Raw genomic sequence first — 11,394 nt, 5'->3', positions numbered from 1 at the left:
GAGAGGGAGAGGGAGAGGGAGAGGGAGAGGGAGAGGGAGAGGGAGAGGGAGAGACGGAGAGACGGAGAGACGGAGAGACGGAGAGACGGAGAGACAGAGAGACAGAGAGACAGAGAGACAGAGAGACAGAGAGACAGAGAGGCAGAGGCTGAGGCAGGTAGAACTCTGAGTTCTAGGACAGCTTGATCTACAGAATGTGTTCCAGGACAGCAAGATGTACACAGAAACCTTGTCTCAAAAAAATAAAAGAACAACCACAACAATAGGATTTCTCTGACTCCAAAGCCACTAAATTTCTAGTACCTAACAAGGCTACTCTGCATTCAGAGGTGTCTGGATAACTGTCTCTCTGTATGTGGCTATAGAACCCAGAATATTTACAGATACTTTCCCACATAAGCTGCCATTCTAGACTGTACACAAGAAGATAAAAGATTCTTGGCTCCATCCGGCCTTCTATAATACAAGAGTGGATTTTCCTCACAGGCAGTTAGATGTAACCAGACAGTGTAGCTACACCCAGAGAGTTTGCTCAGACACAAGGGAGATTGTGGCTAGCAAGTGGACTGAAACCAAACACACACACAGAATGACTGTGACCCTCTGTCTTTGGAGTAAATATATTTACTACTTTAGATGTTGACTGATATCTTAGATATTGGCCGGTTTAGGGGCAGGGAGTTGAAACAGGTAATCTACTCATTCTTTGAGCTTATTGAGAGTTGAGTCTTCCAAGAGAAGAAACCAAAAGAGAGTCCTGGGCAGAGGAGGCTTCCTAGTAACTGAACCTTTTGGCTACTATAGGAAGCAGAAACAGAGCCTTCCAAAAGTACCACCATCCTTATCTCTCGATGTCAGAAACTGATAGTCCAGAGTTCGAAATGGGAATCCAGTGTGCATAAAACAAAAGGAAATGGAATCTGCTACAGGATCCCTTGAAGAGGGAGAAGAGAGGGCCAGACAGGAAGTCTGGCGCTTAAGTATCCATGGAAACCCCCTTGGCTGTTTACAGGAGTCTGAACTTTGAAGTGTTGCTCACTAGATTCTGACTGAATACTTTAAATATTAGAGTGTTTAACTGGGGCATCATCTAAGTAGACTGTGGTTATCCAGTTCTAGAATCAAGAAAAGTATTTTATGCTGAGGTATTTTGTGGTGAAGCACGAGTGTATGTACACTACTGAAAAATAGTTTTAAGAACAGCAGTGACAACATCCACATTTGCATATCACCACCAGCTTTTGCAGATCCCACTTTTCTGTGTCTTTCATATCATCTCCATTCTGAGAAGATGCTATCACCCTTAGGTACTAGTGTCAAAATATGTAAGGATGTGGATAATGCTAGCACAGAAGCCAGAAGAGAGTAGGGGAAGGGCCCTGGAACTTGGTTTCTTAAGTATTAATCCCTATTTGGAGAAGGGTGAGACAGGGTCTTTCTGTGCAGCCTCATTCTAGAACTCCCTCTGTAGACCAGGCTAGCCTTGAACTCACAGAGATCCACCTGCCTCTGCCTCCAAAGTGCTGGGATTAAAGGCATGTGCCACCACTACCCAGCTAGCATTAACCCTTGTATTATTGAGCTTGACAATGTTGGAAGCTCCTCATAGAGAGACTGAATAATGTGTGGCAGGACCCAGAGTTTCAGCATATCTGTATACTACCAGTGTGGTAGTACACTGAAACTTAAACTTTTGCACTTAAGGGATGACTAGCTTGTCTGTGGGAATGCCTACCAGCTAGATGTCAAGACATATACAGATGACCAAAATGGAGTTCATCAGAGTTTGTGATTGCACTGTGTCTTGTAACTAGTATAAGTCAGAACTGGAGTCCAGGGATGTTTCCATCCAAGATGTGTAACCTGGCAGAACTTTGTGTTCCTGATCAAGTGGTACCTGAATATTGACTTTCCCCCCTCTTCCTCATCCTCTTCCTCTTCTTCCTCTTCCTCCTTCTACACCCTTCTCATACTCCTTTTCTTTCTCTTCATCCTCTCCCTTCTCCTCTTTCTTCTGTTTCATCCTCTTCCTCCTGGGCCTTTTGAACCCAAGGTTTCAAATGTCCTAGGCAAGCTCCCTGCCACTGAACTGCAATCCTGCATCCTCGCTCTCCACCTACCTTCTTTAGTGAACTATAGCATTGCCTATTTTTTCATAAGCAAAGCATTAACACATAGTAAATCCATAGAATGAGACTTTAGATACTAACAATGATCATTTAGAAGTATAGTGACATAAAACATTTCATGTTATATGAATAAAATGATAATGACAAGGTATATTTATTGATGCATATGATATATATATATATATATATATATATCAAATAGATATCAGTATAGGATATATATATATATATATATATATATATATATATATACACATGTGGAAAGGAATGCTTGTGAGTAGTGCAAAAATATTGGCATTTGAGGACCAGGCACGGATGTTGCATGCCTTTAATACAATCTGTGGAGAACAGATACAGGTGGATCTCTATGAGTTTGAGGTCAGCCTGGTTTACATCATTAGTTCCAGACCAGCCAAGGTTACATAGTGATACCATGTGTAAAAAGAGAAAGTGAGAAATGAAAGAAAGAAAGAAAGAAAGAAAGAAAGAAAGAAAGGAATGAAGGAAGGAGAGAGGAAAACAATTACATGTGTTTTAGTGTCTGGAGAGATGGCTCAATGGTTAAGAGTACTTGCTGTTTTTGCAGAGGACCCAAGTTCAGTTCCCAGCACCTACACGATGCTCACAGCCACCCATAACTCCAGTTCTGGGGGATTCAGTGCCCTCATTTGATAACTGTAGGCACCAAGCATCTATGAGGTGCACATACATATGTGTAGGTAAAACACTCGTACACATAAAGTAAAATGAATGAATATAAAATTTTAAAAAGATCTTAGGTTTGAATCCCCACCACAGTTCCTATCACTTTAGGGAGGTACTTGACCCCATTGTGACTTCGTCCTCACCTGTAAAGAGTGCAGGTCACACCATTTTTCATAGGGATGTTTGGTAGGGAAGGGGTGTCAGTAAAATGCTTAACGTGACACCTGACACACAAACAGTGTTCAGTAATCGATATGTGCTAATGTTATCTATGCATAGACAAATGGAGAAATCTTTGTATAGATTAAAGGGTCCTTTTATATGTGCCCAGCCCTTCACTGGCCATCCTGGGGAGCAGTGAGAACAGAAACTCTGGACTCTGACCTTTATAGTTCTACCCTCTGAGTGGTCCAACCTTCCTTGGTTCTTATCCTCAGCAAGACAGAGAGGTCCTTCTTCCTTTTAGAAAGAACTTTGGAACCTTGGAGCCTTCTTTAGAAGGAAACCTTGGGGTGGGATGAATCACAGTTTTGACAGGTGCAAAGGCCTTCTCTCTTATTCTTTGGCACGGGGCATCAGGAAGGCTCTGCAGCCATGCGTTTGGTGATGTCTCATGCTCACTCTCTGTTTCTCTAGCCTCCACCTATTATAGATTTTGGGAAGATAATTATCTACACCAACAACCTAAAAATCATCCGAACCCCGATGGACAAACGGGACTTCATGAGGAAAATCCTCCAAAAGGAAGAGATGGCTGAGGAAGAGTCTCTGATGATCACACGGGAAACTGATGGAGACAGGGAGCGGAATGGCAGCCCCCTGCCAGAGGAGTCGGAACGCGCATTCCTCCGTAGTCAGCACACGCAGGTACGGCTGTGCTGCTGTTTCCCTCAGGCTGGCCCTGCGGGAATGGCCTGCAGTCAGTTCTGCTCCTGCATCCCCTCTCTAAAACTTCTGAATAACAACACTTATAAAATCTGTTAAACTGTGAGGGAGGGGTTTAACATCCATTGGATTGTAATGGCATAGTATTGGCATAAGTGACTATAATTTCATATTTCAAATATGTATGATTTTAAAAGTTTTGGATGATTTATTTTCCCATCTAATTAGGAATATACTGTTTTCACTGTGAGAATAAATACTGAGTTTTAGTGATGAAAAAAAAATCTCTGTTCTATCATTTATTTATTTATTTATTTATTTAGACAGGGTCCACAGTTCAAGCTGGCCTTAAACTCCTTATGTAGCTGAGGTTGATCTTGAACTTCTGATCCTCGTGCCTCTACCCCCAGAGTTTTGGGATTATAGACATATGTGCCACTAAACTGGGTTTATCTGAGGCTGGGCATTGAACCCAGGGCTTCCTGCATGCTAGGCAAGCATTCTACTGACTGGGATTCATCACTAGTCCTAGCTCGGCCACTTTCTTATGGGTTCACTTGTACCTCTATTATTGGCCCAAGTCTTAGTCCACAGTCAGTGAAGATCCTGTAAAGTCTTGGGTCAATTAGAAGACTATGTTGGGTTGAAACTGATACTATTTGTAAACCCACAAGCCTAGGTACCTGTGGACTGCAATGTTTTGCAGTATACTAAGAGTGAATGATTGAGTCAGATGCTGCTGTCATCAGTGAGCATCGTGCTTCAGGGTCCCTTAGATGTAAAGTTTGTTTCTGTGGAACTCACTCCAGTATTCCATGAGTTAGACTGGAAAATGGAAGGGCTTTGGAGAATCTGAGTGATGTCCCTGCCCTGTGAGGACCAAGGTGAAGAAGGAGGTTATGTCCATTTTTGAGTGATGACCTTAGGCCAAGGTGCCAAGTCTCTCTACTCTCTCTCTTTTCTCTTCCTTTCCTGGATGCCAAACTCTCCACATCACCTCTTAAGATCTAGCTTCTCTCTTTCTTTCTCAGCCCACCCCCTCCACCAGAACACAAGCTTCGTAGACTCCATTAAAAGGCTACTGAAATTTGATTGACATCTAACCTTTGGGGTGATTTCACACCGGAATGTAATACTTTTGAAATGAGAATCTGTGTTTCTGTCATTCCTTTCTTAGGCCTTCCAACCCCTCAAAGCTTTCTGTGGTGTTACATTGCTTGAGATAAGACCGAATCTCTGTATTTTAGAGAGCCCCACGGTGTGACCTGCACCTTCCTAATTCTTTCTTTTCTGGGTGGAGAGGGTAGCTCCTCTAAGTTACAGCAATAGAGAGTATTTTAGAAAGCTCTGGGTTGCCTGACCAGTGCTAGCCTCTTGGACTTTATGTAGTACATATTTCTTACTGTGCCTTTGTTCCCTCCCCTCCCTCCACTGTCCATCCGTCCATCTCTCACAGGTTCTTTGCACTCTTGGTGGAAGAGGATCTCCTCTGCATGTGGTGTCCCCAAGGTCTTCCATCCTCTTGCCTTTAGCTCTTGAGTTCTCAGTGGAGGTGTTTTCCTTCAGAGGACTCTTGATGGCTCCCAGGAGGCATCCTCAGAATAAACCCATTAGGACTTTAAACACCTCTTCACAGTTGCAGCTTTCCTTTCACTTTTGTGATTGTGTGCTTAGGGTTTGCTCATGTCTACTAGGGCTTGGTCTCCATGGAGGCAGAAGTTGTGTTCCTGTTGAGTGCAACATTGCAGTTCCCAGGTGCACGGGAGGCGGGGTGTGTGTGTGTGTGTGAAGCCTGATATTGAATTGATGCTCAGTAAATATTGTTTAGCTGAGTTTAGAAAACACTGGAATTCAGAACCCAGTGTTAACTGGTAAGAGATAACCCACTGTAGCTGATAATCTTCTACAAGGTGTAGAGTCTAGCATGCCAGCAGGCAGACAGCATGGGCATTGTGAATATCACCTTTCCTCTTTAGATTTCTTTAATACCGTTATTTCTTCTACTCTCTTGTGACTTGGAGGAACTCCCCTCTCCACCCAGAAGAGAAAGAAACAGGAAGGTGCAGGCCACTCCCTAGGCCTGAAAGAAAAAGCAGCAGCAGGCTCCACATGACAATTACCTTTCCATTCAATTTGGAGGAATCCTGGTCTTCTTATTTTCTGTAGCGCTGTAAGTGAGGGCAGAGTGTGTGGCAGAAGGTTGCTGGGAAAGGTGACGCTTCCCTTGTCTGCCCTTTAAACTCGGTTTTAAATTACTATTTGTGTGTTCAATCCCTTGTTCGATAAATGCCCAGACAAGTTTTATTCTAAAAGAAAGGGTCAGAGAACATGAAGGAAGCCCTTCTGACCAAGAGACACTTCGCTCGGCTCTTTGGAACTGGGACTGGGAAGAGAGAGCCTGATGAAAGAGTGGGGGGGTGGGGGAGGCAAGGCCAAGAGTGGGGCCTACCTTGAATCTCTATCAACGTTAAAAACAAAGCCCGAGAATAAATGGAGGCGAGCCTCAGAGATGTGTGCAAGAGGAAGCACCCTGGCTCTGTGCTTGGTGGGTTTATAATCGTGAACCCCTGGGCATCTTAGTGCTTCCTGTGCTCTCATTTTTGAGAAAGTAAGATATGATGATGATTATGATGATGATGATGATGGTGATGGTGATGGTGATGGTGATGATGATGATGATGGTGATGATGATAGCAGCAGTAATAGCTACTGACTTCTGAAGGCTCAGTGTTTGTACATGTAATAGTTCATTTCATTCTCATGAGGACCCCCTTGGAGTATGTCTTACCAACAGCCTTACTCTGCAGCTAGGGAAACTGAGGCTAAGAGTGGTCAAGTAACTTGCCAGAGGTCACTAGAGACAACAGCAAATTTAGATTCATATACCAATGTGATGATCGCAGGCTCTTTGTTCCACAGAATCTGGTTTCAGGCTGGCCGTTGTCTTTAGAGTTGTGCGTGCCTGCATGTCTGCAGGGAGTGTGGCCCTTTTTCTTGGTCATAAAGGGAGTAGGAAAAGGATTAAGAGGTTCTGTTTCTTGTCAGGGTCTTAGGAAGGCTCAATGGAGTAGGAGACTTTCTGGCAGGGGCCAGTCATGGGTGGGGCTGTTACAGGGAAGAGTGAGTGGGTAAGTGGGTAAGTGTCAGGAGAGAACTGAACAGCTGACCTTTGGAAAAAAAAGTGGGAGTTTGCCAGAGTGTATAGACGTACCTCAGGACAAGGGTCTGATGTTCTGTGGAAGAAGAGTTGTTTAGGTAAAAACATTCTTAGATCTTCTAAGATTATGCTTTCTGTATGTGCCATGAGGATTTATCAGGAGGACAAGTGTTGGTTAAAAGGATTCTCCAAGCTTTCTCTTTTCTCTGTTGTTTTGTTTTTACTTCTTATGAGATGGTCAGGATGATAGGCAACTCAGTTGGACTGGGTTGCATGGAAAGAACATCTCTCATGAATTTGTGCCAGCGATGGAGAGACCAGAGCTAGAAAAGTGGGTGTGGGAGAACCGGAGGCAGTTGTGAAAGGATGCTTAGAAGCTGAACTGGACAATGCTCATTTGCAGGTCCACCAGGCACCAGTCTGGTTTGCAGCCTACTCCTTGGGAGATTCAGTTTATGAAGAGTGTGAAATGACTGGTTTCTGTGACATACCACAGACATTTTGTCTCAAGACATGGTCGAGGGCCATTTTCTGGAAACAGGAGACATAGCTAAGAAACAAAGTGACTTTTACGGGGGAGCTTAGGCTGTATAAGAGGAGAGAGGCTGCATTTGCATGTGATCCCTCTCTCAGTATTGCAGAACTTAGAGGGTAGGCATTACCAATCCTCTTTCACACAGAGAGAGAACAGGGAGGCTAAGTAGTGGGCCTTGGTGGTTCTGTCTGCACCAAACTCTAGCTTCCCTTCTAGTCTGTTGATGCCATAGCCCAGAGCTTTATTTTAAAATTGAGAACGTCATACACACATATAATATGTTTTTTTCTCTTTTGAGACAGAATCTCACTATATACAGCTCTGGCTGGCCTGGAACATGCTATGTACAACACATTGGCCTTCAACTCTGCCTGTCTTTGCCTCCTAAGTGCTGGGATTAAAGGTGTGTGGTACTTTGCCCAGCCATAAAGAAAGTGTTTGGATAGAATCTACTCCTCATTCCCCACCCTCCAATCCCATACCTACCCATTTCCCCTCCATGATTCATGAGCTTTCTCTCTTAAAGAAAAAAAAACTGAGTTGACTTAGTACCACTGGTAAGTGCATGGGTATAGGACCATCTATCTGAACACAGGTAGCCTTTCAAGGGCCAAGTCCCTGAAGAAAACTGACTCTAGCTGATATCAGTTGCTAGAAACTTCTCAGGAGTGAGACTTCATGAGCCTTTACCTTGTCCATCACAGCCCAGGACTTTTAATCATTGGGTTTAACATAGTTCTCAAAGAGAATAAAATATTAGAAGAACTCAGAGCAAATTAATTCACTCACCCAGCCCGACAGTTGCAGAAAACATTCCTTCTTCAGCACCAGATATTGAACAGCCACAACAAGAAGTCATGGATTCTGGTGTTCAGCCCCAAGGAATCAGAATCTGCCCCACACCTCCTTCCAGGCTGTATGTCTGATATTGCCAGGTAGCTTCTCAAAACGACATTTTCCTATTGCCTTGGGTGATAGTATGCAGTGGACAGTTGTGAGGGTACCAGGAAGCCCTTACAGAAGGAAGCACCTGGTTTCCTTGAGTGCTTGCTGAGGTTTGCCACACCAGCTTGTTGCTCTAGTTGGCAGAGAGAAAAGTCATGCTCTTGCCTCTGTAGAGCACATGTCAGATGGGAACAAGGGTGGCTAAGAGTAGAAAGTTGCAGAATGCCAGATGTGATGGCAGATGTTGTACTGATAACATTCATCTAAGAATCTGATAAAATTGTTGTTCTGGGTCCCAGCCATTTCCCTCATTAGCATTTGTGGGAAACATTTTCTCCAATTCTGCTCCAGTCTTTGCCAAGACCCAGTGGCTGTTTTGATTTTCGTGAGAAGGGTAGATATGAACCACTGGTCTAACTGAAGTCCGACTTGTCTCTTGCAGGATGGGTCGGTCCCTGAGGATAACTGTCTCCACTGCCAGGGGTCCGGCATTGCCACCTGTTCTCTGTGCCATGGCAGCAAGTTCTCGATGCTGGCCAACAGATTCAAGGAGTCCTATCGAGCCCTCAGGTGCCCTGCCTGCAACGAGAATGGCCTGCAACCTTGCCGAATTTGCAGCCCATAGCCCAGAGCCCTGGTTTTCACATGTGCCTTTCTTGTAATATCTCATCACGCTACTCTTAAAGCACCCTGCTCCCTCCTGCCTCTCTCAGAAAGGGAGCCTACTGCAGCTATAGTCACTTCTACCACTAGCAAATCTCAAATAATTTGATGACATTTTGTGAAGTTGGTACCATCTCTACATGTGCCTAAGTAACAGGGGCATTTTTGAATTAGAATCTGCTTTGAAACTGGTTCTAAAATTATTCTTCCAGGAACATGTGCATGCATCTCACTTGATTTAGCTCAGTCTTCCCCTTGTGCCAGTGAACAAATACCTAAACGTACACTCCAGGCAGCAGGTTGAAGTCATTTTCTGGGCTGGAAGCTATTTTGCAAAATTATGTGGTCTGAAAGGAATGAAGAAGTAGATTTTCAATGAGCCAGATTTCTGTGTCTTATAATGCATCTGAAATTGTCTTTGGTTAAAATTGAAATTTCTAGTGAAGCAGAAGAAGGAAGGGGCAGTCAACACTGGAGGCTCTCACAGGCCTCTGCAAGCAAAACAGAATGCTCAGTCCAGAGCCAGACAAGCTGAGGAGGCCCTTTTTCTGAGGCGGCGCACTCCTGTGTGGCATGTTCTGGCTCTCACTAGGCAGCCCTAAGATAGAATGCTTCTGTGTGCCTCTAATTGGTGAGGTTCTAAGCTACTCCAAAGCTATTGGGATAAGGTTGGTGCTCAAGCACGTATCTGTGATAAGATTTCTGCCAGCCTCACGGTCAATTAGCAAATAGACAGGTCTATTTTAAGACTAAGATCTAACCAGCTGCTCTTTAGAAAGGACAGCAGGTGTTTTGGGCTTACCTACAGCAATTCTTGAAGAGAAGAACCAAGAGGATTCAGAGAAGAACCAAGAGGATTTAGAGTTAGATATTGTTTCTACAGCCTACGAATGAGCACGTGAAGGGTGACTCTTCCCTCTTAAAGACAGCTATTAAGTTTCAAAAACACGTTTGTTAATGAACTTTTGCAGTTTGAACACCCACTCTCCACACTCAGTGAGAATGACACCAGCGTTTGCTATTCAGGGAGACTTGCTGCTTATCTTCAAGAATAATTCTGACTTCATGTCTTAGTAATTCTTCAAGACTTGTTATTCTCTTGTACACTGTTAAATCAACAGTGGGTTGCATCTGGGCAACAGGAATAGTTCTAATAAAAAGATGTGAACACTCTTTGAAGCCACAGTGCTCTTGTTTGCTCTTCTGTGCTCGCCTGACCCCTTTGTGCCGCTGTGTGACTGCCTCCCGCCTCTGTTCATACTTCTTGCAGCTGTTCACCTTCCTGCGTTCCCAACATAGCAGAAGAAGGAGTGATGTCAAGAGACCCTTACTCTTTGGTGGAGGCATTCTGCCTACTAAGCAGTATCGTAGGTGCTTGAGGCTTCATGTAATTCAAAGACCATAGGCCTTTGGCATCCTGTGGGTCTTACACTTTTAGTGGAGGCAGACTTGAAACAGGTAAAGTTTAATGTAGCTTTACTGGGATGGAATAATTATAAGATGGGATTAATATGTTTGGAGTCAAAGAAGGCTACCTTGTTAGACTTATGGGTTTTTTCTTTCTTTTGGTGTTATGACTTGAATCCAAAGTCTAATACATCTGAACACATATTTCACCCCTGAATTATATCTTCAGCTACTTCCTTGGTGGGTTTAGGGAGGCTGCCGAAAGGAGGCATGAGCACACACACACACACACACACACACACACACACACACACGGTTGTTATTCCTTTAGCTGTCCCACATGCTCTTAAGGGTGGCAAACTTTTTAAATAATCACACAATAAATATGTCTATTAATGGAAATATTTAACATCTGACCTCTTAATAAGGTATTAAATATATAAAATCTTACTGCTGGACGAGTTTAAACTTCTGAAACTATGAGCCCAAATCAAATTTTCTTCTTTAAAAAGCCAAAAACAAAACAAACAACTACTGGTCATCAAGGCTATAGAAGTAGGTATCGAATACTTATATTTATATTATCTTTATAAAATGATATAGAGAAATATATACTCATACAGACAGAGCTATGCATAGAATGTATAGCATGTTAGAAAGAAATAAATTTATGTTAAAATAAAGCACTGTAAAGGACTGCACTGGAAGTGGTTACAGACAGTGACATTGAAAAGTGTCTTCAATGCCAGGTGGTGGTGGCACATGCCTTTAATCATAGCACTCTGGAGGTAGAGACACTCGGATTTCTGTGAGTTTAAGGCCAGCCTGGTCTACAGAGCAAGTTCCATCCAGGATAGCCAGGATAGCCAGGACTACACAGAGACAGAGAAACCATGTCTCGAACACCTCTTTCCCTTTCTTCCCCATCCAAAGTGTCTTCAATAGAGGCATAGCAGATGTTTTTGGTA

At 43.5% G+C, this 11,394-nt stretch overlaps 1 protein-coding gene across 1 annotated transcript in view; it reads left to right on the top strand.

Moving 5' to 3' along the window:
• Grxcr2 (glutaredoxin and cysteine rich domain containing 2) overlaps positions 1 to 10,192 on the top strand; it is a 14,042-nt gene extending 3,850 nt beyond the window's left edge. Inside the window, exons 2-3 of the mRNA XM_028777959.1 lie at positions 3,471 to 3,701; positions 8,799 to 10,192. Of these exons, the coding sequence (XP_028633792.1) occupies positions 3,471 to 3,701; positions 8,799 to 8,981 (414 nt within the window). The 3' untranslated portion in view covers positions 8,982 to 10,192. The remainder of the gene's footprint in view (positions 1 to 3,470; positions 3,702 to 8,798) is intronic.
• Positions 10,193 to 11,394: the final 1,202 nt, after the last annotated feature.

This window comes from Grammomys surdaster, unplaced genomic scaffold (assembly GCF_004785775.1).
Source record: "Grammomys surdaster isolate TR1022 unplaced genomic scaffold, NIH_TR_1.0 317, whole genome shotgun sequence".
Lineage (NCBI taxonomy): Eukaryota > Metazoa > Chordata > Mammalia > Rodentia > Muridae > Grammomys > Grammomys surdaster.
This window is presented reverse-complemented; position numbering and strand designations above follow the sequence as displayed.